Source organism: Canis lupus, chromosome 1 (assembly GCF_011100685.1).
Source record: "Canis lupus familiaris isolate Mischka breed German Shepherd chromosome 1, alternate assembly UU_Cfam_GSD_1.0, whole genome shotgun sequence".
In the NCBI taxonomy this organism is placed as follows: Eukaryota; Metazoa; Chordata; class Mammalia; order Carnivora; family Canidae; genus Canis; species Canis lupus.
In genome coordinates this window covers 86,519,749-86,544,392 of record NC_049222.1, presented here as the reverse complement: position 1 = coordinate 86,544,392, position 24,644 = coordinate 86,519,749, and the positions used below count along the sequence as shown (strand labels likewise).

The following is a 24,644-nucleotide window of genomic DNA, read 5'->3' as shown; positions in this document are numbered from 1 at the left end:
ATGCAAAGAAAATAAAGACTTATTGATTGCTGAAAAGTCAAGACTAACTCTTAGTCATACTCCCATCATTATGGCCTGTTTCTAGCATTTAAAAACATTACTACACAATTTATTCATATTTAAATTATTAACCCAGTCTTTTAAAATTTTTAAAAAGTATCTTTTTGAGCTCCAGGTATCTCATGAATTGTAAAATACTCCTTAATTGATAGGATGTTTGGTCTGTATTTGCATCTACCCTGCCTTTCTCTTATTTGTGGATATTTATTTGGAAGGATTTATTAGTCTTAGAGCATACTGCATTATGTACTCCTATTCTGTTTCTGATATGGATTAACCCGTTCCTTCATTTTCAAGGTCACTTAAATTCTATTCCATATTCCTTGATGTTTGCAATTGCATTCCTATTTTTCTTCATGACTCTAAAGAGGGCACTTTCAAATCCATCATCTTGGTCAATGATGGTTATTAGTGCTATGCTCAGGGCTAATTGTACATACTACTACTTAATATGTTCCCTTGTAAGTTTCTCAGATTGGTGCTAAGTTATTTAATTAATTAATTAATTAATTAATTGATTAATTAATTTTTAAAACTTATTCATTCATGAGGGTCACAGAGAGAGAGAGAGAGCCAGAGACACAGGCAGAGGGAGAAGCAGGCTCCATGCAGGGAGCCCAACATGGGACCCGATCCTGGGTCTCCAGAATCAGGCCCTGGGCCTAAGGCAGTGTTAAATTGCTCAGCCACCCGGGCTGCCCACATTGCTAAGTCATTTAGAAGCCACTGTTTCAACATTGGCAACATCGGAAATTGTATGTTGTTCTGTTTTTCGAAAATTCCAGACTTTTCCAGAGAAGCAAACTCTTAGCAGCCTGCCTTAGAAATCCAGATCTTATAGACAGAATTCAGTCTCTTGGACAGGCAGTGACTAATGCTTACCTCTGGGTGGGGTAGCCTTGGTCTTGGTGGACTGTAGCTCATAGCATGGTCTTTCAGGGCTTCAAAGTGGAGCCATGTCGCTCTTAACCTAGACAGTTTAAGCAGTTCAGTTATATCTGGTTTCCTAGATAATTGGAGTAGAATCAGAGAGAAGTCAGAGCAGAGGAAATAAGCTCACAGAAGCAAGTAGTGGCAATCAACAGGGTGAAAGGCCAACAGAGAAAACCAGAAAGCAAACACTGGAACTTGAAAAGCAAAGCAGATTGAGGCCCACTTAATTAAGAGCAGATGACTAATTTTGTAATTGTACAGCCCTTGAACTGGGACTACCAGGAGAGAAACATGAAAATGTTGAAAAACAGCAAAAGAAATCCCAGATTTATTGAAAAACAATAATCTCCATATCCAGGAAGCCAATGAAGAGACCCACAGATAGATGGAGTAAAAATGGCTGAAAGTCAAAGATAAAGAAAATATTTTGGAAAAAAAAGCTGGAGAAAAATAAAACATCACTTACGAGGAAGCCCAGTAAGAGCAATGGTTGACTTCTCAGCAGCAACAACTGAAGCTAGAAAGCAGTGGGAAAACATTCAAAGTCTCAAACAAAAAAAATTAAAACTGTGAACCAATAATCTGATATTCAGCAAAGGTATCTTTTAAAAATGAAGGTGAAATAGACTTCCCTAGGTAAACAGAAACTGAAAGAATTTGTTGCCAGTCAATTCATTTTACAAGAGATTTTCTAGTAAGTTCTTCAGATGGAAAACAGGTCATCTCAGTTACACAAATCCATGACCAAAGAACATTGTTAAACTTATACATGCATATTTTCTCATTTCTTTTCTTAAATGAGTTAAAAGCAATTTCATAAAATATGTACATACAACTGATCCATATACAACATGGGGGTTGGGGCACCACCCCCCTATACAAACACCCATGTATAATTTTAGACTCCCCCGAAACGTAATAGGCTGCTATTGACCAGAGCCTTACCAAATAACAGAAACAGTTGATTACCATGTATTTTGTATGCTATATTTACTATATGCTGTATATTTACAATAAAGCAAGCTAGAAACAAAAATGTTAAGAAAAGCATAAGGAAAATAAATTAATGGTACTATCCTGTACTCATTGCAAAAATCTGCATATAAATGGACTTCTACAGGGCAGCCCCGGTGGCGCAGTGGTTTGGCACAGCCTGCAGCCTGGGGTGTGATCCTGAAGACCAAGGATCGAGAGTCCCACATCGGGCTCCCTGCATGGAGCCTGCTTCTCCCTCTGTCTGTGTCTCTGTGTCTATGAATAAATAAATAAATTTTTTTAAAAAATTAAAAAAAATAAAAGTCTTAAAAAATAAATAAATGGACTTCTACAGTTGATACTTCTGTTGTTCAAGGGTCAACTATAACCTATTACTGAGCCTATAACATATAGAAGTGATATATATATATATATATATATAAAATTCCCAACAGCATAGATGGAGTTAATGTGAGCAAAGCTATAACAACCTGAGGAAATGACCACACATGGTAAAGTAATAACTGCTAACAGTGCATTGTTAGATTTCTAACACTAACAGATGTAGTACGTGGGGATTGCCTAGAAAATACTTGTTAAACTTGGGACTCCATGAGATAAAGTTTTAGATATTTTTATACAATTTGTTACATTCCCTACCAAAACCACCCTCTCCCACCTCCCAAAAAACCACACAAAAAACTCATCATCTGAATACAAGGAATCCTTTTTTTTGGCTCTTATTTGGGGCTCTTACAGCCATGCTAAAAACTTATTTGGAGTTACTTCTCCTTGGTTTATCCTGGGATTTTGATTTCAGAAGCCCAGACTTAGAAAAAAGAAAAAGAAAAGCCAATTTCTGACAGTGAACAAGCTTTTCTTTTTTTCCCTCTTCTTTTTTCTTTTCTTTTCTTCTTTAATCACAAAAAATAACAGCAACGTGGAGGATGTCTAAGAAAAGGGAAAAAAAACTCACCTATAATCCTGTTACCTTAACATTATCACTCTCTTATTCCATAGGCATTCACATTTTATGGAGTTATAACAATTTGTATTTTCGTTCTTCAAATGGGATTACATTAGATATCTTAGCAACTTTAAGCACCATTTTCAACAGCATTATATGTATTCAGGGACATATAAGCTACTTTCTTGTGTCTCTCTCCCACCTGCCCAATCTATTTTCTGATGGTGGATTAAGAAGGCCTGGAGCTGGGCTGCCTGGGTGGCTCAGTCAGTTGGGGATCTGTCTTCAGCTCAGGACATGATCCTGGAGTCTTGGGATTAAGCTCCACATTGGGATCCCTGTTCAGTGGGGAGTCTGCCTCTCCCTGACCCTCATCATGCTCTCACTCCCAAAATAAATACATAAATAAAAATACTGTTTTTTTAAAAATATGAGAGAGAACAAGCAAGAGAAAGAGCACAAACAGGAGGGAGGGGCAGAGGTAGAGGGAGCAGCAGGCTCCTGGCTGAGTAGGGAGCCTAATGTGGGGCTCAATCCCAGGACCCCGGGATCACTACCTGAGCCAAAGGAGATGCTTAACTGAGCCACCCAGGTGCCCCAGTAAAAATCTTAAAAAAAGAAAAAAAAAGGCCTGGAGCCAAACTTCCAGACTCAAGAGCTGGAAAAAAAAATATATATAGCAAGATCTCTAACTTGGAGAAGCAATCTAGATGATCTCTGGATTTTGCCACTTTTAAACTTGAATATATCTAATTTGAAATTGTCTAAATACAAACACAAGTCTTATCTGAGCTGAGATTTATATTGTAAATTGCTAATTATAAATCTTGATTTAGTCCATGAATCCATCATACTTTAAATAATTTGGAGCAGAGAATTTTAAAATTCTGATACTCCACAGACCTACTCACTACCCTTCTTCCTTCCTCAGTACAATATACTGCTTTCAGCAGGAATTTTTTGGGGGGAAAAGACCCCCACAATCTTGAATAACTTAGGATACTGGCAGCATTTTATCAGCAGACACAAAATATCACAAATTATTTAAAAACATTTCCCTATTATAATAGGTTTCTAATACAAGGATTTCATTTAAAGCATACTATTAAAACATTCTATGTTAAAATGATATTGTGCACATTTAGTACATGGCCTACAAGATAAAGAGTAAAATAATTTCAAGTCCATCAGGTTTCTAATGAAAGAACAAATTTAACAGCTTTTAGCTGGTTGACATCTATAAAGACTATGCTTTACTTTTTTTTTAAACTAATATCTAGTGCGTCATTTCCAGGCTGGAGGTATTTGCTTCCTTCCTTAGTATTACTCATTCAACTACTCAGTCAGATGCATAATCTATTAGAGATGTAGTAGACAAATGTCTTCTCTCTTCATTCTGCATATTATAACTCAAAACAGAATTCCAAGTTTCATATGTGTGGTTCCTCTTTTGGTTACTGGGCACTTGGCACTATCACTGGGAATGTAAGATGCTACCACAGTATTTAAATATAACGCCCATTTAAAATTAAGGCAACAACAACAACAAAAAACAAAATTAAGGCAACAAATTAAAAGGCCACCCATCACTATTTAGTAATAACTGCTTTAATGCTTTTCTCAATGTAATTGCTTTTTCTCATTGTTATAATTTGTAGTAAATGTGTTGCTTGAGTAAACACCTGTTTATTCATGACAATACTCACAATCTTCACTAGGTTTTAACAATCAAATGTCTGTTAATGAGCCTAGGGAAAATGGACAAGTATTAAAATACCTTATTATTTTATGTTTTAAAGATTTTATTTATTCATGACAGAGAGGAGAGAGAGGGAGAGAGAGAGAGAGAGACCCAGAGACGCAGGTAGAGGGAGAAGCAAGCTCCATATAGGGAGCCTGACGTGGAACTTGATCCGGGTCTCCAGGAACATGCCCTGGGCTGAAGGTGGTGCTAAACCGCTGAGCCACCCGGGCTGCCCATTTTATTTTTTAAAGGTTTCTTTATTCATGAGACACAGGTAGAGGGAGAAGCAGGCTCCATGCAGGGAGCCTGACATGGGACTCAATTCCGGTCCCAAGGATCAGGCCCCGGGCTGAAGGCAGTGCTAAACCCCGTGCCACCCGGGCTGCCCTTAAAATACTTTAAACTATTAATTTGTTAAATGTGAAAGGGATAACCTACAAACAGTATTCAATGACTAGGTGACAAGGAGAAATCTAAAGAGCCATTTACAAAATAAAATCATGATTAATATTGGAGAGCAAATAAGTTTGTTGTATTATAATTAAAAAGAATCATTGGTACATTAGTCCAGATAAATTTGATTGGTCTTCACAAGATAAATTAGTACAACTAATGACACTTATATTGTAGATCTTGGCAATGTTATTTCTTTTCTTTGGGTTTGTTTCCTCATCTGTAAAATGAAGGGATTAACTTATTTCATGTCTGTAGTTTTTAAAATTTAGGAATTGGTCTGGCTTTCCAATACCTGTTCTTGAAAAGTTAAATTTTTGTCATGTAGAATGTTTAAATGCAGCAAGAACATTCTATTTATTGGACAGTTGATGTCAGTTTGCAACTTTAAAATTTTATTTTCCTTTTTCAAGCTTTCTTAAAGTGAGCAATGACTATACATTTATAGAAATCACCAAGAAAAGCTACTGTACTACATTCTTAGATAGGACACAGATGTGGCAAATTCTTAGTAAGTTAGAAGTCTGGAAACGTGTATAGATTATAGTAATGTATTAAAATTCTTTTTTTTTTTTTTTAAAGATTTTTATTCATAGAGACACAGAGCGAGAGAGAGAGAGGCAGAGACACCAGCAGAGGGAGAAACAGGCTCCATGCAGGGAGCCCGACATGGGACTCGATCACGGGTCTCCAGGATCAGGCCCTGGGCCACAGGCGGTGCTAAACCACTGCGCCACCAGGGCTGCTCTATTAAAGTTCTTATTCTGCATTTTGTACTCAAAGATATGACAGGAGTTATGTACACTGCTGACCATTTCCCCAGGATTACTGTTACCCTCCAAACCGTACCATGTTGGTATACACAAAAGCCAAGACAGTAGTTATCTGAGGCTACTCTAGTCCAGGTTAAAAATGGGTATGAATTTTTACAGGTGAATGGGGTTGAGATTTTCATTACATTAGAAACAAGGGATCACATCAATCCATCAATTCCATCTCTTCATTTCTAATGAGTAAACTGGTCCAGAGAAGTGACTTGGCAAGGCCACAGATCTAACTGGTATCAGTTGATGAGAACCCGGATTTGCTTGCCAATTCTTCTATACGATACTGCCTTCTGGAGGCCACAAGGCAGGCAATGCTCTGAGAAGATAGGAGAAATCTAAATGGAATATAAAATCTTAAAAGGGACATTACATGGTCCATCCAGTTCAACTTCACATTTAAATCTGGAATTTCAGGATCCCTGGGTGGCTCAGCGGTTTAGCGCCTGCCTTTGGCCTAGGGCGCGATCCTGGAGACCCGGGATCGAATCCCACGTCGGGCTCCTGGTGCATGGAGCCTGCTTCTCCCTCTGCCTGTGTCTCTGCCTCTCTCTCTCTCTCACTGTGTGCCTATCATAAATAAATATTAAAAAAAAAATAAATCTGGAATTTCTTCTGTAGCACCGTGACAAAGGTCACTCAGCTTCTGATCTGTTCCAGTGCTAAGAACCTCTCTGACCCTGGGGAGGCAATCCCTTTTTGTTGTGGACAAATAACCATATGGTTATTTCTTACACTGAGCTCTAGCCTGTCATTTTGGAGCTTTCACCTAGTTTGTACTGAGTCCAAAGAATAAATTGTCTGAAATATTTGAACACAGAGCTATCACTCCTTAGTTACAGAATTCTTCAGTTGGTTTTTGGATTTTAGTTTGTGGGACTCCTTTCAATTTGGCAAAACATCCCAAGATTTGCTTTAATTTATGAATATCCTGAAATGATATTAATATTTATAGGTATGGTTTGACTAGCCCTTCGTATGAGATTATGTCCCCATGACACACCCTAAAATTACAGCCAATGACAAGAGACTAACATGTTATTTTTAGCAAACTAAAAATATCCATTTTTCTTTCATCTGTCAAATCTTGGCAAATGCAATTTCATATTCCTATCAATGGCCTTTTATTGTACCTCAGATACTAATTACTAGGGTCCGTGACACCATGTATGATTGTGCCTCTCACTAATTTGCCAGCCTCATCTTTATGCCATCTGTTCCCCTTGACTTTTGGCCAGTCTTAAAATGCACTGTCTTTTTTTCTGGGCTTCCCCGTACTGTTCCCTTCAGCCAGCAATGATTTCCCCTGGCCACTAGGTTTAGTCGTTTGAGATATCCTTCAAAGTTCCTATCAAACATCACTTCTTTGTGAAACTCCTTCTTGCGCTTTCCCTCATATCTCCCTCCCAATAGTACCATTTAACCTGTTATAATGAGCTACAAATCTCCCTCAGCCATTATTCAAATACTTGTGCAATAAGGTGTCTGTCTCCTTGGCTACACTGTGAAGTCTATGAGGACATGGCCAATGTCTACCTTTATCTGGCATAGGGTATTAGATGATTTAGACATTCAATATTTGTTGAACGAATGAATGAATTCTGAATTAGTATGATCAGAATTTTAAATTTAACAGGTATTCAAAGAAAACACTTAACTAAACTCTGGGGTATGTGGTGTACAAAAAAGGGAATTTTTACAGGCTCCACAACAATCTTGAGAAGGAAAAAAACCTCTCCAAAAAGAGAAGTGATGATAAAATTGAGAAAACCACACAACTATATTCTATAAAGATAAATGGTGAATGTTTTCAGTCCTTATGGTAAGGGATGGAAAGCATGGAAGAAGGCAAACAAGCACAGCTGGGTGATATATTTGTTGTTTTACTGTTAATTTGACACATCTGAACCAAAGCATTCACAATACTTGATATACTTTGAAGAGAATCATATACTATAGTCTTAGACATAACCACAGAACAAGCAGAACAATTAAAACTACATAAGGCCTTAAAATATATCCACAGTGTGTATTATTTCAATATTCATTCATTTACAAATTAGACTACATACCGTTAATTTTATTTTTATTTTTCTTTCATTGTTTTATTCAGGCAGGATTCATTCAAGGAAAGGCAACTTAGTTTTTGTGTGTGAGCTCTGTTTTTTACTACATTGGTTAATATAAAAGTTATGAATTAAATGTTCTTATATCCTGCATCCAGGAGTGAATCCATGAAATTCTCATATAGTAATCTAAAACAATAGGTCCTATTAAAAGGAGCCAAAGTGAAAAATGACCAAATAGCCAGCCTGTTTGTGGTCTTAAAGAACATCTAACGGACTCTCAGGTTTTCTTATAATAAAGTGTACTGCAATTCTATGAGATTAGTCAAAATTTAAAACAACATCGCGTACAAAATCATTCTTGAAGCTCTAAATGCCTTTTAAATAACAAAATGAGATTTTTTAAGTAGTTGCCTCATAGTACCAAACCTATAAATCAGAACTAGTTAAAATTCAGTGCTATCATGACTTCTCATTTACAAGGTAACTAGTTGGTAAATTAATAGATGGCATAAAAATTAAGACTTACATTTCTTTTTTAAAGGAGAAAATGTATGATAACCAGGGAATACAGAAAATTCAATGTATTTTACAATAAAATAACTGTTTAAACCTCGATCCCTGTACAACAGGGTTTAGGTCATCTCTAGTGAACTTGCATGTTTTCTTACAGTTTATTCTGAGTACTTGAATTTTTTTAGATATACAGCTTTTTATTGAAAGAATATTACATTTGTATACCTGGATAAGATTTAGTACATTGAGATGTTTTAAAAATATTTATAAATTTATTTCTGATATGCAAAAGCATTTGGCAATACTTTTACAGCATTTGATTTTATAGAATTAAAATTTCATACAGTACTCATTTTGATGTTTAAAAAAAAATTCACAGAAAAAATATAAATTACACAGCCTGACTGCATGATACTGTTATTTCCAGTTTCTAGTTCTGGTAATTAAAACCTTCATTAAGTCTGTTAACAAATCATTACCTGTACATTTATGAAGGCAACTGACATGATTTGCAAACAAAACCTTCAGGTTTTATGTAATTTACCAAAGAGTGCAGTTCAGCAAGAAAAGAAAACCAGTATGCAAATTTACAGAATATTTTACAAATTTACCAGTTCCTGTGACACAAACTGTTTCAACCTTTCAAGGTACTGTCCATAAAGTTCCACATCATTGTGACCTGCCCCTTCAACCCACAGAGGCTCCACAGGTCTTTGGCAACGCTCAAACAATGCGAGGCCATGTGAAAAGTCAATTACTTCATCTTCAGTCCCATGAATTATTAATACTGGAGAGGTTATCTTAGAGATTTTGTCAATGCTGCAAGAAAAGGGGGGGGGGAGAAAGTCAACGAATTAGCTAGAAAAGGATTGTGAAATTTTTTCTGTGATATACTGGTAGATCATTCAAATATCAGAACAATCTTTTGAATACATTCTGAAGAAATGATGTCTCTTGGATTTTATTTTATAGATTCCTTATTTTAAGATTACCTGAGGAAGCTACCTTCATGCACTTCTGTTTTGAGGAAATCACTCAATGGTTACTGTCAACCTAGTACAATGCTTAACATAGAGAAACAGGTTGGAAGTAGAGGATGAAACTAAGGACCATTCAAGTATGTGCTAACTTTATACCTCTCTGTATGCATTATTTTTTTCCTTCCTCTTAATCTACCAAAATGACAGCAAAATGTATTGTTTTGGGATATCACAAAAATAGGGAGAAAACCATTTTTAAGGGAATAGATGTTAAAATGAAGAAACATTCTAATTTATCCCATGGGATACCCCAGAAGGCAGGAACTGACATGGGGATGAAGGCAGATGACAGGAATCTATAGAATTGATTCAAGAGTCTGTTTAAGAAATAGTTAGGTCCCTCTCCTTCAGGTTCTTTCCCTTTCCTTCTGTAGATTGGTTAGTTTTACTCTACCCAAAAATGGAGGTTTTTGAGGACTAAGGGAATTGCTAGGCACAGATTAAGATGAGAGGCATCAGAGAGAGCAAGTAAACACACACGCTGCCGCTATGAACCCATTTTCTGTACTGAGTTTTCAGAATGCTGGCAGCCAGGCCTTCAATCTTCCACGGAGAACTTTTACAAAGAATCCTTGTTGGAGACTCTATCCACCTTAAGAGGAAAAGTAGAGAAAGTGTCACAGGGTGGGATCCCCAAGTAATTGATTTGACCAGATCACTGTACAGTGAAGCTCACAATCAACAAGACTTAACACCACGGTGCTTCAGATCAGCTCTTTAGTTCTTCACTCTTATGTATGAACAGACAATTTAGAATTATCAGACATCAGAGAACACTAAATATAAGACAGAGATCAAGACAATTTTAAAAAGACAACTTGAAGGAGACATAAACGACATAAAGTGAACTTACAAATTTTTACACTTAAAGTCTTTCCAGATAGAAGGCATTGTAACTATAAAATGAGGATAGAATCTTAAAAAAGAGGAAATCAATGAAGTAATTCAAGGCATTTGGTAAGGAAAAATGGTTGGGTGTATTATTTGCTATCAAATGCTCAATAATAAAGGAATTATAACAAAAAATAACAAAAAAAATTTTAAAAGTATGTTCTTCTTCAAATGTCAATGCTGCAAGAAAAGAGAGGGGGGAGGAAGTCAATAAATTAGCTTGCAGTTAAGTGCTGCTCTCTTTGTTGGTGTAGCAGAAATGAAAGAGGGAGCTGGACAGAGATTTAAGTTGGCAAAAGCATTAACCCAAATACTCCCAATCAATCCTAAAGTTCAGTTAGACAGAAGCAGTATCATACACATACCTTCCAATAAACCATTATCTAAAACAGAAACCACCGCCAAATTAATGTAAAAACAAAAAATCTCCCACAGCTCATATACTCCCACCATTAGCTTCCCTACAAAAGTGACCCCTTACTGGCTAATGATGAAAATATTTGCTTTTAAAATGACCCTTGTAAAAAAAAAGAAAAAATGACCCTTGTTTTTATAAATTAGCAGGTGAGGACTCTGGCCTTTGGCCCATCTATCATTCTCAAAAAATTCTTTGTATTACTGCCAATTAGGGAAAAGAAGTAAGACTGAAATTTGCCAGCTTCTCACTTCTTGCCTTCTCCCTTTGAGAAATATGGGCCATCAGTTTTTTCCAATTCTGAAGAGCTGGAGGAACTTCCATATTCTCTTGAAAAGTAGTCCTCCTTTCATATTTGTGTAACATTGTGTTTACAGACTTTGAGGTGCCAATACTTACTCAAATGAATTCTAGACACAACTTTTTTGTAACTGACTTCTTTTGTAAATCAGCTATCATTAATTAGATACCATTCACTAATTTTTATGCACACATGTCTCATTTCCCTCTACTCTTCCTCTATTCCAGTATTATGTCTCACTGAATGGTACTATTATTCATTAGCAGCTCAAGTCAGAACTCTAGGAATTACAGTCACGGTCGTTTGTTTAGCATCCTATATTCACTCTGACACTCAGTTTTGTCAATTTCATTTCTCAAATTCATTCTCGGGCAGCCTGGGTGGCTCAGCGGTTTAGCGCCACCTTCAGCCCAGGGTGTGATCCTGGAGACCTGGGATCGAGTCCTGTATCAGGCTCCCTGCATGAAGCCTGCTTCTCCCTCTGCCTGTGTCTCTGCCTCTCTCTCTCTGTATCCCTCATGAATAAATAAATAAAATCTTAAAAAAATTCATTCTCTTATCTCTAATACTACTAGTACCACTCTCTGGGGTATAAGGCCCTCAGCTATTTTCACCAGGATTGCTACTTGCTCAAATGTTTCAGCCTCCCAACTGGGCTACTACCACCACCCTTTATGAACTTTAATTTTTCACAATTTCTATAATATATGTAAATTAGAAGTTCATGGCTGAATGAACTGTATTATGAATGCCTTAAGTGATGAAAAAAAATGCCCTTAAATTTTCTTTGAATTAAACAATCTTGAATATGGATACTTACTTTGGGAATGCATCAAAACAGTAGGTCTTCTTGGTATCAGGAAAAGCAACTCGCATTCCCGAAGTCAAAGGAGAATGGAGAATAACAGCAGCACTCTCATACCGAGCAGCGAGATCCACAGATGGTACTGTCCCTATACTTTGGCCATATATAATCACATTTTCAGGGCGAATGCCGTATCTACAAAGTTAAAAAAAAAAAAAAAGGCAGAGTTGGACTGGTATGAAATATTCAGTCATTTTCTAAGGACTTCTAATAATAGAATGACTCAGAATAAGACAATGTCAACTTTATATTTTAAATGTTTCTTAGCCATCATTATCATATTTAATGCTGTAACAAACAAAACAAAAAACAAAATCTATATTCTTAGCTTATTTCATCTGCTTCATCTTTTGGTGAGGTCTTTTAAAATTTCAAACTTAAATGAATTCATTAAATCATTTATGCAATTTGACACGGCACACTATTGACTAATCCTGAACATATTACATCACTAATATTTTAATGGATTGATGTTTAATAGACATTAAATGTAACAAAAGTTACATTATTTTCCATTCAATGTAACAAAAGTTCTTTGTCTAGACATCAAAAGTGGCTATTTTATTTTTTGAATTTGGTCATACTGATGAAAATTGCTAGATATAGTTACTGTATGGGATAAAAAATATATATACATATATATATTAGCTGAAAGCATATGACTATTTTTCTTGAAATTTGCCTTTTCTTATTAATAGAAATGAACTGATTGGAAAGATAAAAATATGAGTGAGAATTTCAAATGCTTTATGATTCAGTTAATTATGAATAGACTTCATGCTAAAAACTCCAGAGTATTGTTTTACTCCCTTTAAAAATGCTGATTGAAATATGTCAACTCACTGCCTCAAATATATCACATATATTCTATGTTCCAAGCACTGTTACTTGTCCATGGTATAACTGTCCCAACTTTAATACTGCAAATAGAAATGAGGTGCTGGGCAGCCCTGGTGGCGCAGCGGTTTAGCATCGCCTACAGCCCGGGTTGTGATCCTGGAGACTCGGGATCGAGTCCCACGTCGGGCTTCCTGCAAGGAGCCTGCTTCTGCCTCTGCCTGTGTCTCTGCCTCTCTCTCTCTGAATGAATGAATGAATGAATGAATGAATGAATAAATAAATAAATAAATCAAATAAGAAAAGAAAAGAAATGAGGTGCTACAGGAATTAATGAATGTGGGGTTAAGGGTTAGAGTGAGATCAAATATGCTTTGCCTCTTTAGAAGTCTGACAGCAGTCACTTCTGGATGCTAAGGGCCATTTGCACAACAGCCTCTGGTCTTCGGAAAAGCTAACGGAGCTTTCCAAGTATCTAAGAATGAAAAAAATAGCAAGACTAATCCCATTTGCTTCCTCTGGCCCTTTCCAGGGGCCCAGGGCTCTTTGACTATTCACGTAATGACATACTTCCCCATCATTTCTTCTAATCAGTTATACATAAGCATTTGAATATATCCCAGAGGTTGGGTTCCATCTACTCTAGACTGACTCTAATTGTAAATAAACTTAGAAAAGCTTTTTTCTTTACAAAGACATGACTGTAATTCTTCATAGGAGTAAAGAAGTTATGAAAATGAACTTCTGCAGCATCAGCATTAACTCTTGAGGCTGTACGATTGCTATTAGCTGAATGCAGCATGGTCGGTGTCAAGTATGGGTTTTATTTTTATTTTTATTTATTTTTTATTTATTTATGATAGTCACACAGAGAGAGAGGCAGAGACATAGGCAGAGGGAGAAGCAGGCTCCATGCACCGGGAGCCTGACGTGGGATTTGATCCCGGGTCTCCAGGATCACGCCCTGGGCCAAAGGCAGGCGCCAAACCCCTGCGCCACCCAGGGATCCCAAGTATGGGTTTTAGACTAATGTTAGCAATGGCAAAGCTCCAGAGTAGAAGCAGCTGCCAATTTAGCATCAGAAAACTCAAAGCAGTAACAGAATTTCAGAATAGTACAACATAGGTCTTTATTTTTTATTTTTAAAGATTTTATTTATTTTATATCATAGACATCGAGAGAGAGAGAGAGAGAGAGAGAGAGAGAGAGGCAGAGACACAGGCAGAGGGTGAAGCAGGCTCCATGCCGGAAGCCCGACGCGGGACTCGATCCTGGGACTCCAGGATTGTGCCCCGGGCCAAAGGCAGGTGCTAAACAGCTGAGCCAGTCCAGGGATCCCCATAACTTAGGTCTTTAAAGACCATCTAATCTAGTTTAGCTGCTTGTTGAGCATATGTTCAAAGTCAGAGTAAGTGGAAGACCTATAATTTGAACCCAGGTACCCTGACTCCTTGTCAAGTGACTTTTTCTTTTTCTTTAATTAAAGATTTTATTTATTTATTTACGAGAGACAGAGAGAGAGAGAGAGAAAGGCAGACACTCAGGCAGAGGGAACAGCAGGCTCCTCCCAGGGAACCAATGCGGGACTACATCCTGGATCCCAGGATCATGCCCTGAGCTGAAGGCAGAGTCTCAACCACTGAGCCATCCAAGTATACCTCCAATGACTTTTTCATTAAGGTACACAGATAATGAGCTCAAAAACTATAGTACTATTTAGAAATTTATCTAGTCTGCCCTTGTTCCTCATTTATCAAGTATGTATGGTCATCAGGTATGTTTAAAAAGATGAATTAAATCAAGACTAGTAATTATTTTTTTAATTTTTTATTTATTTATGATAGTCATCACAGAGAGAGAGAGAGAGAGAGAGAGAGAGAGAGAGAGGCAGAGACACAGGCAGAGGGAGAAGCAGGTTCCATGCAGGGAGCCCGATGTGGGATTTGATCCTGGGTCTCCAGGATCGCGCCCGGGCCAAAGGCAGGTGCCAAACTGCTGCGCCACCCAGGGATCCCAAGACTAGTAATTATTTTATAGTTTCCTTCAAACTGGTATCAGACAAGATGAAAAACAGGAAAAAGTTAACCATGTACATGGGTGTTTTTCTTGTTTTGGTTACATAAACCCAGAAAACTGAATTGGATACTAGTATGTTTTGGCTGAATAAAATTATCATTTCATGTTACTGGGAAGCATTAATAATGAAGGCTATCTGCTATAACTTAGCATCCTTAAAAACTGTACCAATCCAGTCAAGTTATACTTTAAAAGAGTTATACCTCAATAAATCTTCTTTCAAAGTATTTATCATATTTTCTTGACAGGTATTATATACTACATTCAATTGGCCAAGTCTGGAAAGTAGGAACTCATTTATTTTTGTTTATAGATTGAAGGGACTGACATCATTATACATAAAGCAGCGTTTGACTTTGGTCATTTAAGGCAGTTTTTAAGTTAAAGAATTTAAGTTAAGAATTTTTACCATTTCCCTGTCCCCCACAACTTGTTACCTACTTCTTATACTATTTACCATCTTTTCTTACTCATCATGTAGGTTTTCATATCATTTCAAGTGATTTAAGAATCCCCTTTATATGAAAATGCTATAAAAAGATAGTTTCATTATGTATCTTAGAGGAATAAAATGTTTCTAAAGGTATTTTCTAAAAAAGGTTATGCCTATTAACAAAAATAAGGAGGTTCTAACTGAAACCACTAATATTTAAACAATAAATTAGGAATGAAAAAAAAAGGAATGATAAATTTTCTTTTTGAGTGCTTCAACTTTAGTCTAAAATACTTTTGAAGTGAGGCAGCTTATCAGCTGGATAATGAAGAATAATTTGAACTAAGACATTTTTATTGTATATGAACCATCTGATGAAAACCCTGAAGTCTATGAAATTGCAATATTTTTCAATATTGGGGACTAGGAAAGATGAAAGCAATTTCTAGTTTACAAAAATGTATTGTTAAAGAATATGGTAATCGCTTAAATGATTTATTGTAAAATTACTTTTTTTTTTGAGATTGTCTCTCCAAATTTTATTAGTCCAGAATGAACAGTAAAAATCCCACTTCTTTAGAATGAATACTTTAAAAATAGTTCCAGCGCAGCAGCCTGGGTGGCTCAGCGGTTTAGCACTGCCTTCAGCTCAGGGCCTGATCCTGGAGACCTGAGATCGAGTCCCATGTCAGGCTCCCTTCATGGAGCTTGCTTTTCTCCCTCTGCCTGTGTCTCTGCCTTTCTCTCTCTCTCTCTATGTATCTCATGAATAAATAAATAAACCTTAAAAAAAATAGTTCCAATAAAATATCTTTAAGTCACATTTCTAAGAGATTATTATATAAAATAATGCAAACCTTGGATTACGATTTTATCAAAAACAATCCAGCCTCTTATACTCTTAAATGATAAAGTAAATCATTAACTAAGTAGCTGTTTTCTCGCATTCCCTTGAAATGTTGCAACTTTGAATAACATTTTATTATCACACTCCACAAGTCTGTGAAACCAAACATTTGTCATTGAATTTTAAAGAAAAATCACACACATGTAACAGACACAAATGAGCTCGATCTTAAAAATTCATGCTATTTTAAAAACATTTAGAATTACAATCTAAGAGTTTAACTGTCCATAGGGTATGTACTGGCAAATACAACCTCTTAGTACTTCAAAACATGTGTTATAAAAACTTTTATTCTTTTTTACATAATATAAGGCAATTTTAGTTAATCATGATAATAAATGTGGAAAACAGTTCCCAATCATGATTTACCTTGTCCTAAGAGCAAGCCAAGCAGCTTCAATATCTGCATAGAGGTTCTTCTCTGTTGGTTTCCCAGAACTTGCGCCATATCCAGAATAATCATATGAGAATATATTACAATTAATCCGTGATCCCAGTCCTATGTAAAAGCTGCTCATCTGACCAAGATCAACAGCATTTCCATGTGAGAAGAGTAAAGTGTATTTAGCATTGGGTGAGCAACGCACAAACATGCAGGCAATTCTGTTGCCTTTACTGGTTCTAGTCATGAAACATTCAATAGCATCTTTTTCTCTAGAAGAATACTGCCAGTCTGCTCGTTCCGACAAATGTAAAGTCCAGCGGCTTCCACTTTCATCACACATCAGAGTGTAAGTAGGATCAGGTGGCAAAAATGCTAATTTTGAAGCAATTTTTCCAGGGCAAGGTGGACAGCAGAAGAGACAACACAGCTCACTAAATGAAAGATTATTCATCTTCTGAAAAAGAGAAGGAGATAGCAAATGTTTTAATTATTGAGTATGGATTCTGCATTTTCATATAATAGAAGGTTAAAACAAAGACACTGGTAAATTCTACTGGTGTTCAGTGTCTACTGCTATTTCCAGTATCCTTAGCCCAGATTTTTGGCATCTTTCTAGAAATAATTTAAATCCTGTGGTGAGGCAAATATTCACCAGGAGATAATCAAGTATTACAGGATTTTTCAAATAGTAGTGATTATATATTAGAATATTTAACCAAAATATGAAAACTAATATGAAGAATTGAGGTCATATTTGTTATTTCTCCAGAGATAACGTAAGAAGTATGAAATGTTTTTTAGAGTAGTGTATAATTTCTGGGTTAAGTCAGTGAAAATTCTCAGATTTTCATAGAGAAGCTAGGTATTTTATTTACATGATATAGTAAATACACAGCAGTACCATATACATTGTTCATTTCCATAAATGAAGTGCTTACTATCAGTCAGGCATTGTGCTAGGTATTATTCTGTATTACCACACTTGATCCTCAAAACAACCCTGTACGTTGATGTGAGAAAAGGAACTTGCACAATGCGAGGCAGCAAGAGAGCCAGGATTTGACACCTGGCTCAACCACTGTCCTACACTGCTGAGCTACATGGCCTCAGGGGCTCAGAAAGCTATTGTCTCAGAAGCCTATCATTTTAGCCATAGTGCCAGTGGCTCAAATAACCTATAAAACATTAAAATATAGGTCTATATGTAACTATTACTCAAATTAAAAAGGCTACAATATAAAGTCTATTATGAAAAAAAAGATAAAATCTGCTAAAATTTCCTATATGATCAAATGGGAAGGATTATAAAGTTTGAAGTCTGAGACAGCTGGGGTGGAATCCCAACTCTACCACTGACAAGCTCTTTGCCCTTGGGCAAATTATTTACTTTTCAACCCTCATGGTCTTCCTAAGTAGATGAGGCCAATGCCTGGTTGTAAAGAACAGATACAATGACATAGTTGGTGCATAGACTACAGCAATGGCAATACAGTTGGCACACTTAAGGATGGCCTACACTGTCTTTTTCATTAATATTTTTAAAGTACCTAGTTGACACTAAGTCAGAAACAAAAATAGAGTAGTACTTGTTTGCCTTACATCATTTTTTATCTTGTCCTTTCTCAAATTCCTGTCTCTTTTTAGCAGTAGGTAACAACTGCTTAGTTCTAGAAAGAAGGATTCAAAACAAACACCTTCTAGAGATTTGGTAACACCTAGTTTTCTACAAAAATATCTGAACATAAGGATGGGGAAAAAACATACATTATACCATCAGACAAAATGCAATTATACATGTGAAAAAATTACCTCAGGAGACTAAAGAAGTGAGAATATTTGGAAAGAAAGAAATGTCCTTTTCACTCACTACAGAATCAAAATCTTGTTCAAAAGACATGTCCTAGTTTTCCAGTGTAAATCGATTAGGTAGAAAGCAGCAGAAACAGCATATAGATAGAGAAAGATAGAGGTGATATAGAAGGCTTTAAAAGACTAAGAGAAAAAAAAAAAGACTAAGAGAAAAGCAGGAAAGTGTCTCTTGGATATTAGGAGTCACCTTTACTTGCTATTCTACCTTTATTCCTTTTCAACCTTCAAAACAAATATAGCCTAAATAAGTTAATGTCACAGTCTACTTCAAAAAAGAGTCTGATAAAACAGCAACGACCAGGTGTCATCTTTAGTGGTAACTCTAATTGATTCCCTGAAATACTGTACTGAGAAGGATTCTAAGGGCATACCTAAGGCTTGGCAGGCAGAGAATATGTAATAAATCAGTGATGTCTACTACAGGATTTGGCTACAGATTCATTTTCCTGGTCATGAGGATATAGGACCAGGTGAAGAGGATGGCAGGAAAGAAAGTTTAAAGGGTCAGTTCGAGAGAAGGAGATGACCTAGAAAAAAAAAAAAAAGAGGAGGAAGAATGTACAATGTTATCAGTGTTATCTGCTTAATAATTTGCCTATGGTTATTTCTGCTTCCAATTACCTTAGTAGCCACAACGGCTGATCCTTAATAGTCTATTAAAAGCTTGGTTAGGGCAGCCCCGGTGGCCCAGCGGTTTGGCGCCGCCTGCAGCCTGGGGCGTGATCCTGGAGAACCTGGATAGAATCCCAGGTTGGGCCCCCAAGCAAGCATGGAGCCTGCTTCTCCCTCTCCCTCTGCCTGTGCCTCTGCCCCTCTCTCTCTGTCTCTATGAATAAATAAATAAAATCTTTAAAAAAATAAATAAAGCTTGGTTAATAATAAGTAAGCTGTACACAGCTATGTTCCTGTAATTTATCTCCTGAATATGAAGGCTTTTGTATAGAATAAAAGTGATTTTATTTTATTTTTAAAAAGATTTTTTATTTTATTTATTCATGAGAGACACAGAGACACACAGGCAGAGGGAGAAGCAGGCTCCATGTAGGGAGTCTGATGTGGGACTCGATCCCAGGTCTCCAGGATCAGGCCCTGGGCTGAAGGCGGCAGCGCTAAACCACTGAGCCACCCGGGCTGCCCAAAAATAAAGTAATTTTAAAATAAATCTGGCTGGGGCAGCCCTGGTGGCACAGCGGTTTAGCGTGGCCTGCAGCCCAGGGTGATCCTGGAGACCCTGAGTCGAGTCCCACGTCAGGCTCTCTGTATGATGCCTGCTTCTCCCTCTGCCTGTGTCTCTGCCTCTCTCTCTCTGTCTCTATGAATAAATAAAATCTTAAAAAAAAAAGTAAAATAAATCTGGCTGACTGAACATATATAATACTGCAGAGTTACTTCTGAGAATGAACACTAAATGAGAGAAGCAGGAGAAAAGGTGCAGTGCCAGAATCTAGTCTAATGAAAGGACAACCAGATCTTCTTCATGGTGGTGAAAGAAATTATTTCCACCTCCATGCCCTAAGCCAGGCAAGTGGTGTCCATTTAATAATAAAAACTTGCAAATTACCACTTTGTTAATAAGAAGCCTGGTATATATAAGGCAGCAACACAGACTTGATTTAAAATAGGGGCACCAAGCTGGTTCAGTTAGTGAAGCATACAAACTCTTGATCTCAGGGTTGTAAGTTCAAGCCTCACATTGTATAGAAATGATTACTTAAAAACAATCTTAAAAAAAAAGTTATAACAAACTGGTTTAAAAAAAAAAGAATACTTGAAGAGGTAGTAGAAAAGTGTCATAAAGAAAAATCCAGGGGAACCCTGGGTGGTGCAGCGGTTTAGCGCCTGCCTTTGGCCCAGGACGTGATCCTGGAGACCCGGGATCGAATCCCACGTCGGGCTCCCGGTGCATGGAGCCTGCTTCTCCCTCTGCCTATGTCTCTGCCTCTCTCTCTCTCTCTCTCTCTCTCTCTCTCTGTGTGACTATCATAAATAAATAAAAATTAAAAAAAAAAAGAAAAATCCAACTGTAATCCCTAATATAAAGAAATCAATATCCAAAGCAAAAAATTAACTTGATGCATTGGGTACAAGAATTGATAACTGAAGAGTGTATTAGTGAGCTGAAAGATCAGATTGAGGAATTCCTAAATAGGGATATTTTTGGACAAAGGGATGATGATACATAAAATATAAAAGAAAATTTAAGGGGATCCCTGGGTGGCGCAGTGGTTTAGCGCCTGCCTTTGGCCCAGGGCGCGATCCTGGAGACCCGGGATCGAATCCCATATCGGGCTCCTGGTGCATGGAGCCTGCTTCTCCCTCTGCCTATGTCTCTGCGCCTCTCTCTCTCTCTCTCTCTCTCTCTGTGTGACTATCATAAATAAATAAAAATTAAAAAAAAAAAAAAGAAAATTTAAGGAAGATAAAAGTAGAAATACTACTATCAATAGTAAGAAGGTCCTAGAAGGGGAAGAAAAGGGAAAAATAAAGGTAAGAATCTAAGAATTTATCAGAATTAAAGAAAAAAATCCAGCCTCAGACTAACAAACAGGTATTTAAGAAAATTCTCACAGCTAGACAAATTATAGTTAAGATTGACAGAAACAAAATATGAAAGTTTCTAGAAAGAATGACTGCCTACAAAGGAAAGAATCAGATGAATATCTGATTTTTCAAAACCAACACTAGAAACCAGAAGATACTGGAGAGATAGTTTTAAAGTGAGAAAGAAAAAACCCGCACAACTTTGAGCCTATAATTTACAGAGATAAAATAACATTTTAATATAAGGAAAGAATAAATTTTAGCTGCAGGCATACTAAAACTCAGAAGGCAGGGATCTCTGGGTGGCGCAGCGGTTTGGCGCCTGCCTTTGGCCCAGGGCGTGATCCTGGAGACCCGGGGTCGAGTCCCACGTCGGGCTCCCGGTGCATGGAGCCTGCTTCTCCCTCTGCCTGTGTCTCTGCCTCTCTCTCTCTGTGACTATCATAAATAAATAAATAAATAAATAAATTAAAAAAAAAAAAAAAAAAACTCAGAAGGCTTATCAAACCCAGAGACTGTCTTGGAGAAATTCCAGCAAGGACAAAAATAAACCCAAGGAAGTTCTATGAAGTATTTCAGGTATGATAAAGAATAGTTCACATAATGTTTTATTTTGTTTTAAAGCAAGCAATGGAGGATAAAAAAAAAAAAAAGCAGGAAAGTATATCCCTAAACAATCCAGAATCAAAACTTTGGAGAATATGAATATAAAGAGAATTGGAAGAAGAGTTAGGGATTTAAGTGAAAAATGTGCTGAGGCACTGGTCACTTGTTCAGAATGGTATTAATATTGATAAGTTTAAGACATGGAAAAAAAATATAACCATGACTTAATAAATCAGATGTAACCACCATAAAATTAGGGGTTGTAGGATACACCTGAAGTAGTTATAGTTATCATTACAAATGTCCAGCTTTGACTATTAGGCAGTGTGTTAAACTCAAGGAGTGTAAACACAAAGAAATAATTAAGGGGAGATATCAACAAGATAGAGAACAAAAAACAATGGATATCAACAGACCCAAAAGCTGACTCTTAGAAAAGCCTTCTACTATTAACAGCAGTTAGCATTAACTGAGAACTTGTGAAGTATCAGGCAGTATTCTCAACAGTTTTCATATAGTAACTCATTTAATCCTTTCAACAACCTTTTGACATAGGGACTATCAATTCACCCATTTTCCATCTGAGGAAACAGAGGCACAGTGAAGTTATACAAACTACCAAAGGTCACATAGCTGGTAAGTGACAGAACCGATTATGTGTGGCAGGATGAGTTTTGGGTCCTGAACTCATAAATACTGTTTTGTGGAAAGACCCACACAAGACTGAAGAACAGAAAGAGATAAGCAAAAACCCAAAGTACTACCATGAAAAGGACAGACATACATAGTTTTTACAACTAAAAAAGTTTTAAATAAAAAGCCCCGATAAACTAAGTAAGTTTGACATGAATTAAATTCTTGAGTAGCATAAAAGAACAAAAAACCCGGGCATCCCCAGTGACACAGTGGTTTAGTGCTGCCTGCAGCCCAGGGTGTGATCCTGGAGACCCGGGATCGGGTCCCACGTCGGGCTCCCTGCATGGGGCCTGCTTCTCCCTCTGCCTGTGTCTCTGCCTTTCTCTCTCTCGGTGTGTCTCTCATGAATGAATAAATAAATAAAATCTTAAAAAAAAAAAAGAACAAAAAAACCCAATCCAGGCAGAAAATGGACAGGGGTTCCTGGGTGGCTCGGTCTGTTAAGTGTCTGATCTTCAGCTCAGGTCATGATCCCAGGGTCCTGGCTCTCTGCTTAGTGGGAAGCCTGCTTCTCCTTCTCCCTCTGCTTGCCACTCCCCCTGCTTGCTCTGTCAAATAAATAAAATCTTTAAAAAGATATATATTGGAAAAAAAAATGAACAAAAGATCTGACATTTCTCCAAAGGGATACAAATGGCTAACAAGTATATGAAAAGACCCTCAACATCTTTAGTCATTAAGGAAACAAATGAAAACCATAATGATACCACTTCATACCTGCTAGGATGGTGGAAACAGAAAAGACAGGAAAGATCAAAGTTGACAAGAACATGAAGAAATTGGAACTTTTATACACTGTTGGTGGGAAGTAAAATGGAACAACTAATTTGGAAAACAGTTTGGCAGTTCCTTAAAGAGTTTAAGCACAGAGTGTTAACATTTGATCAAGCAATTCACTCCCAGGTACATAACAAAGAAAAATGAAAACCTACGTTCACACAAAAACTTGAACTCTTTCTGGTGGCATAATTCATTATAGCCAGAAGGTAGAAACCATCAAAATGTCCATCAACTGATGGATGGACAAACAAAATGTGATATATTCATATAATGAAACATCATGCAGGCGACTCTATCCCGGGTCTCCAGGATCATGCCTCGGGTCGAAGGCAGCCCTAAACCGCTGAGCACCCATACAGGGCTGCCCTGTATGATTCCAAATATATGATGTTTAGAATAGGAAAATTAATAGAGATGAGTCTAGGACTATGTAAGTTGTGAAGGTGGGGCGGGGAGTAATGGCTGAAGAGTACGGGGTTTCTTTTGGGGGTAATGAAAATGCTCCAAAAATTTTTGAGTGATGGTTGCAGAACTTTATCTGCACATTTTAAGTAAGGAGATTGTATAGTATGTGAATTACATACCCCCCCCCCCTTTTAAAATGTAGGCTCTATGTCCCAGCATGGAGGGCCCAATGTGGGACTTGAATTTAAGTAAATTTTAATTTACTGAGAGCAAACAGAAGTCAGGCACTTTTTTTTTTTTTGTCAGGCACTTTAACTGCTTCAGCCACCCAGGTGACCTGAGAATTACATCTTTTTTTTTTATGATTTTATTTATTTATTCATGAGAGACAGAGAGAGAGAGAGAGAGAAAGAGGGAGAGAGAGGCAGAGACATAGGCAGAGGGAGAAGCAGGCTCCTTGCAGGGAGCCTGACGTGGGACTTGATCCCCAGACAGGGATCACACCCTGAGCCAAAGCCAGGTGCTCAACCGCTGAGCCACCCAGATGTCCCGAGAATTACATCTTAATAAAGCTGTTTACTGTGGGTGCCTGGATGATTCAATTGGTAGAACATGCAACTCTTGACCTCAGAGTAGTAAGCTCAAGTCCCTTGCTGGGTGTAGAGATTACTTAAAAATAAAATCCTTAAAAAAAAAAAAAGCTTTTTACCATACTCACCTCCCCATACACACCAAATCTATGGAAATTTAAGGTAATTCTGCAAAGAAAGAGCTGAAGTATACATGTATTTGCAGGGTATCTGCAATTAAGATAGAGACTACATACTAAGAGAGACTATGCAAAGCCAAAGTAATAGACTGACACAGAAACAAACAGACCTAGTTGTAACAGAATACAAAGCTTATAAACAGGCCTATATATAAATGAGTCTCCTATGACATAGCTGGTTTTCTCAAAGCAGTAAAAAAGGATGACTTCTTTCGTAGGTTTTGCTGGAAAATTTTACATATTTACATAGGCAAAAGTAGTTAGAGCTCTGCCTCTCTGTATATATGGAG

General features: G+C 37.1%; 1 protein-coding gene and 1 long non-coding RNA gene across 6 annotated transcripts in view; both read right to left on the bottom strand.

Moving 5' to 3' along the window:
• The window catches only part of LOC106559439, a 66,971-nt gene extending 64,889 nt beyond the window's left edge, over positions 1-2,082 (bottom strand). The window contains exons 1-2 of the long non-coding RNA XR_005354183.1: positions 1,460-2,082; positions 943-1,030 (exon numbers count right to left, since the gene is read on the bottom strand). This is a non-coding gene — a long non-coding RNA (uncharacterized LOC106559439). The remainder of the gene's footprint in view (positions 1-942; positions 1,031-1,459) is intronic.
• Positions 2,083-7,819: 5,737 nt separating this feature from the next.
• ABHD17B (abhydrolase domain containing 17B, depalmitoylase) overlaps positions 7,820-24,644 on the bottom strand; it is a 54,185-nt gene continuing 37,360 nt past the window's right edge. For 3 of the 5 annotated variants that reach the window (XM_038527086.1, XM_038527082.1, XM_038527083.1), the window contains exons 2-4: positions 16,673-17,142; positions 12,006-12,185; positions 7,820-9,357 (exon numbers count right to left, since the gene is read on the bottom strand). In XM_038527086.1, coding sequence (XP_038383014.1) covers positions 9,138-9,357; positions 12,006-12,185; positions 16,673-17,139 — 867 coding nt within the window. In that variant the 5' untranslated portion in view covers positions 17,140-17,142 and the 3' untranslated portion in view covers positions 7,820-9,137. Of the gene's footprint in view, positions 9,358-12,005; positions 12,186-16,672; positions 17,143-18,928; positions 19,052-21,373; positions 21,430-24,644 lie in introns of those variants that run through there. The other 2 variants (XM_038527084.1, XM_038527085.1) reach the window with 2 other exon arrangements.